The 6,170-nt window shown below is 33.7% G+C and overlaps 1 protein-coding gene across 1 annotated transcript; it reads right to left on the bottom strand.

The window, feature by feature from the left end:
* Positions 1–2,797: 2,797 nt before the first annotated feature.
* LOC5571169 lies at positions 2,798–3,605 on the bottom strand. Its single transcript, XM_001653426.2, has 2 exons — positions 3,258–3,605; positions 2,798–3,201 (listed from the first exon to the last, which is right to left on the bottom strand). Exons 1-2 carry the CDS (start codon positions 3,544–3,546, stop codon positions 2,870–2,872), a joined length of 621 nt encoding a protein of 206 aa, XP_001653476.2. The 5' UTR covers positions 3,547–3,605; the 3' UTR covers positions 2,798–2,869.
* Positions 3,606–6,170: the final 2,565 nt, after the last annotated feature.

Genomic DNA, 6,170 nt, shown 5'->3' with positions numbered 1-6,170 from the left:
AGGTATGAATGAGCCCTGCATAAGAGGTTATTCGCTTTTTGAAACGATATTCTAATCAGAGTCTTTTATGACTAAATGATGCAAATTGGTGCTTTCGTTTTTGAGTAAAGAACACTCATGTATTTGGTACCACGCTGATCTATAAATATCTTGAAAACTTTAGAATGATGTATTCCAATGTAATTCTAATTATAATGTAGTAGGGGGAGATCCCCCAGTACCAGACAGCACCCAATACCGAACATAGTCGAAAAATTGAAAAATCATGGTTCAATCAAGATGGTGTATTTTTAAAAAAAAAAAGCTATTATGGAGAGTAATGTTTGCGTAGAACACTTCCTTAAGATATGCATGACTTTTTAAAAAAGTAGAAAAGTTTGAAAATTTTAAAAAAACTGCATGTCATTTTAATTTTAAGCCTTATTAGTAATTATTTTGAATATGAAAATAATACTTTGGATCACGAAAGCATGATCGAACATAATCCTAATTGATAGTATGAATGTATTTTGTACCATAATTGAACTAAATATGGACAAATTACAATTTTGGTTAAGCATCTCCTGTTCCCCAGTTTCGAACAGCTTAATTTGTTATATGATATCTTCGTAATTATTGCACCAGTGTATTTTTCATGGATTCCGTCGATCATGATATCAAACATGCAATAAAATTAAGAAGAATGAACATTCAAAACAACATCGAAAAATGTGCTGTTTTTCATCATATATGGAAGAGGTTTTTGATAGACATCTTGCAAACTAAGAAAAACTCAAATCGTTCTTGTAAATGCTACAAACGCATTGAATTGGCAATCATACACTATTTCTATAGTAAACACATTCAATGGTGTTGAAATTTACAGAATTCGAGGCATTTCCAGATCGAATCCGGTATTGGGTGCCACCTTTCAAGATTGCTCAATTTGGTACTAAAATACATCATCAAAATGCAATGTCAAAATTCATATTTATATTTTCAAATTTATGTTTGTACCCTATAAAATTGATAATATTTATCATAAATGGGTAACACGAGCACATTAAACCAATATTTTTCAAATTATAAATTTAGTGGCTTAAGTGTCCGGTACTGGGGGATCTCCCCCTATTATTCAGAATTCTCTGAGACAGCTAAACTAATTTGTGTTTTTTTTATTACCAGAAAAGCTCTTTATTAGGTTACATTGTAATAGTAAAGACCATATTTTTTAGATACATTTACTAAACACAAAATGACGGCCAAAGAAATGTTATATGGAGGGTGTTGGTCCCTCATGGAACAACGGAATATCTTCAAAACCAAATAACCAATGATTAATAGCGTTACAGATTCTAAAAACATGAGCGATTCAAATAAACTTGTAAAAAAATACTGCAAAAAAAAAAAAAAACAAAAAAGTTATCACAGTTTGAATATTTTTTTGTGGTGAAAAAATCAAGCTGCTGGTAGAGGGGTTATAAGATTCTTCACCATACCGGACACTTGGGATTGTAGGACTCTTTTAGCATATTGGCAATATTGGTTACGTCTACGGCTACAAAACAAAGCCACGATGAAGGTGTCTGGATTTGACTCCCGGTCGGTCCAGCTTGTGAAAATTCTTTTGATTTCCCTGGGCTTACAGTAAAGCCCATAGAACATTCGGAAATTGTTTGAACGTGAATTCAGCATACACAGGCGTTAATTCCATTGTTGTTTCTGTGAGTGAATGTTATTTCTGAGCACTGTAGTATATTCTTATGTAACTTCGCCATGAAGGACAATTTTTGTCATATTTTATTTATTAACATGAAAAGTACCTAATGAAATATTAAAGCAAACAATTTTGAAGGTTGTGTTGTCCAAAAGTCAGAAGAAGAGTTTAACCATTGCATACTCTGGTAATAATGCATTTGCGACTTTTTGATTTAGGGTGCATTTATTTTTTGTTAATGTTTCATTCAAATTAATACAGATTGTTTTGAAGAGCAATTTGTTCCCATCTTAGATTATTGAATTCAATTCAATACTTTCAATTCATCTCTAGTAAGGAGAATGTAACAGAATTAAATCATGTCCAAAATAAAAAAAAACAAAGCCTAATAATAATACAATATAAAAACTAGCATAGAACAAGATATGAAGATTATCGCATTTTGTTATGGGTCATGTTATAGAATATAATCGTACCTTCCACACGAATGCAAAAAATGAAAATTTGGCCAAGAAGGACAGAGAGCTCTCTGTCAATAACTGTGGAACTGCTTAAAGGACACTTAGCAGAGAGGCTGGCACACCTGTACACTCACATTTAACTCATCTTAGATGATCTACCTACTTCTAAAAGAACATTGATCAAGCTTGCCGATCCGAAGTTCTGTACTGTTCTTGGATAATCCTCGACAACGCCTATAGAAAAGCTTTACGCATTATCTTTGTTCGAATTTTTTTGAGTATAAACTTGACAATTAATGACTATCATAGAAGTTTTATCACAATTATTGATGGTAAAATAGCTCACTCTACGATTGGAATGATACAAATAAAGAATTTAAAAAAAATCTTTCTCTACTCTCGTTAACAAACGCACAAATCTGAAGAAGTTTTGAAATATTGACGGCGATTTTTCATTTTAAGCCGTATGCTTAAATACACTTAAATAAAAAAATCACTGCTATCTGTTGCTTAAATCAGTATTGCTATCAATGAAAATTCTAACATCCAATAAACTAGCTTGCAAAATTGTTTTTAAGTGAGGTCCAAATAGTTTTAGCAAACTTTTATTTCTGGCTTTTTTGAGTTGAAAAATATGAAGTTAAAAGGTTTGAATAATTTTAAACATAATTTATTTACATACAATCAAAATATACATACATAATTTCATGCACTATACATTGAATCTATCGACTCTGACATTGAAGTTATACATAGGACAATCGAAGAAATAAATTGTCTTTGATAGCCAGTTGGAGAATCCAATGTATTTGTAGCTAATCTTCGCAGTTGGATCGGAAAATTCCAAAAATGGTTTCGTCTCACTGTCTTTGGTCAAAAGCACCGATCCATTTTTAACAAAATCCATCCGCATTACAAATGGCTCACTTTCTGAGAGAATGTTCGGAGTTTGGATTTGTTTGATTACGTTGTTGGTGAACAATAACGCGTTGAATCTTGTCTGCCGCCGAATCTCGATGCGATTGTTAGCTCCAGCTCCGATAACTGAAAGACATATAACTTTAGAACAACCTGTACTATGTTGATATTTACATACATACCAAGTTCATGCACAATGTCATTGTTGTACGGCATCGGAACCTTAGAAAACCGAATAACGGCATCACTCCTACCGAAAACTCCAAGCCTAAAGAAAGTATAGTTGTCTCCAGTGCCGACATGCTCAAATTTCTCCACGGGAAGATAAGTCACGGGTTCATTGTAGTTATTTAACGTACTCATCTGCTTACATCCATAGATACTATGAAATTTGTTTGAATAGTCGTTGACAGATAAGCAGAAACCGAAATGCAATAATGCAACCAATGCCGAAATAATGATTTTTCTCATATTGCCGATTGATGTGCACACGCCCGTTAGTAGATCACGACTAAGCTCTTCCAATAATGTTTAAAGCTTCCGCGAAATGTACCCAAATTTAAGAAGGCGCGGCGAATGCTAAATTGCACGTAGTGCAAGTAAAAATAATGAATAGTGTTTGCTACCTCCAGGCATGGAGATAGATTGCATTGAATGATTTGTGAATTGCATCCAATAGCTGTCTAACTTGATTTAGTTTTTTGATAACTAGCCAAGCTTCCAATGTACGGAATGTGATGCGTACGTGCTTCTCCCAAACTGCAGTTTTGCTATCCCCCGAGGCATTTGTCTGCTGTACGTTCATTTGAAATTTTTATCGTCAATCGTGTTCTCACGTCATTGAAAATTGATCGAAATTACCTTTCTCAATGACGATCGGAATGAACACTTGTCGTTGTTTACACATGTCAGCCTTCGGCCATCGCCAGTTGTTCTGTGTAGGCATAAGTTAGTGGTAATCTAAAACAGTAATAATGTCCGCAGCTTTGCGCAGTGTATATTCATGACAGAAGACCTATGAGAAAAAAATCACTTTCGATGGTTATTAGCATAAGATGTATTGCGACAAAATTCAGAGTGCGTTTGGTTTGACATTACTCATTTGCCATTGAGTTCTTGTTTTGTTTCCTCAGAAACACCTGAAAGAAACAGGTACCGTAAATTCGGGTGAAATTGATCAGTGGGGTGAAATTGATCACCGTGTCACTCGATTTTATTTCTTCCTAATGGAGCACAAATATCAATGTAACCTGCAGTGAATGAACGTTGTTTGCCGTAAGTATTGTCAAATTGTGTGTTGTGAAGTTTTTTGCGTTAAAGAATGTGTATTTCTTTGAAAATAATAAAAAATTCCAAAATCATGTATGGTGCAGTATTGACTAACATCTCTAAACTTCTAGTTCTAGACAAGGATTTGTACATGGTATAATCCTGAAAGTTTGTGAGGATAATTGAGATATATCCCCAAACCAGATTTCATAACCAAATTTCGTACCAATTCGCTCATTTGGTTGAAATAATTGAATTTCTGTTAGATATCAGGAAATTCCTTAGGAAATTGCATAAATTTAGGCGTTTTCTGTGTAATTCTTGAAATTTAATTATTAATTATTTCTATAAATATTGTATTGTTAAGAATTCAGCAAGCATATTCGGATTCCGGGAGCTCAAATTTCTTATGTAGAGTTGTTTTGAAAACTAACAATAATCGCATTGATAAGTGATCAATTTCACCCCAAAATGACATCACCCGATTTTTTATTTTAGAGATATTTTTTAGCACTAAAATTACTTTTGCTAGAAAATTTCGGTACTTGAGCCAATGAGGCTCACCTTCGTACTTGTTTTTCTGCATTCAGTTGTTTGTCATTGCCAACATTATAGAAATCAGACAAGAAAAACCCTGAAAAATGATCAATTTCACCCGAAATTACGGTAAGTCAAAAATGTCGCGCTATTAAGACCTTTCTCAGAGATCTCCCTCACCGATTCTTAGTGCGCCCCAAAATAGTTGATTTATTTTAAGCAGAAAGCAAAACACTGGTACCACAGAACAGGGTAACGTTGATAATGCGATGTTCTAAGAGTTATTTTTAAATAAAATAAATGAACTGACGGTATTTAAGCGTTTTAAAAATGACTCCAAACAATCTGATTTACGAAAAGTATTGCGTTCTTTTTTAAACAACTCGTAAATAATGTATGATAAATGAGTAGTAGTGGAGCCTATAAATGGAATGGCATCGTTTACTTGAAATAATTTATTCTATTGTGTTTGTAGTTAGACATTATTTTGAGTTCTAAATTAAATAGTTGCATACACCAATTTAATGCCTTGAAGGCAACGACATTATATCGTTATATAATCTTCAATGTTTTGTTCATATAGAGCAATGAACTTATTTATAATCCAAAACCAATTGATAAACTAGAAATTAATGTTAATTGTGCATCATACTCTCGCACTGTGCGTACAGCAAATTCTTTTTGCTGACGTTTTCATGCTAAAGCCTGTCCACGTTAAATTTCGGACACCCAAATAATGGCAGCAAAAAAAAGTTCGAGAATTTTACAGAAAGAAGGATTAACATCCTTGTCAACTGTTTATTTTGTAGATATAACTCTTTTATTCTGAAATAAACAATTGTTTTTTTTGAATTATGAGTAACTTTTTTTTTGCTGCCATTATTTGGGTGTCCGAAATTTATCGTGGACAGGCTTTACTTAACATAGCGAAAATTAAATTGTAGTATCACTCGCGTCTCGTGATTATTGTGTGAAATAAGTCTCGAATTATTGTGATATAAGAGATGAACAAATTATACTTTGTATGTGGGGCGAGATGGCAACAGTGTGTTTGTGACGTCTCGGTCCCGTCGTTGTCAATCGTCAGTAAGAGTTCAGTGGCTTACGAAGGAAGACGTGTGTTTCCTCTCCGAGGCAGTGATCTACATGATGGGTGATTTCCCAGTTACAGTTTGATGTTGCACATTGGCGATCGTGGCAGGTTTTGCTATGTATAACTTTGGATATTATCATGGCAAAAGAAATGAACGTTGAGTTTTGTAACTCGCGGAAATCATCCATTGCGTAGA

The sequence above is a fragment of the Aedes aegypti genome, chromosome 3 (genome assembly GCF_002204515.2).
Source record: "Aedes aegypti strain LVP_AGWG chromosome 3, AaegL5.0 Primary Assembly, whole genome shotgun sequence".
NCBI classification, from domain to species: domain Eukaryota; kingdom Metazoa; phylum Arthropoda; class Insecta; order Diptera; family Culicidae; genus Aedes; species Aedes aegypti.
The sequence above is the reverse complement of the archived record's forward strand: the minus strand, read 5'-3'. Positions and strand labels throughout refer to the sequence as shown.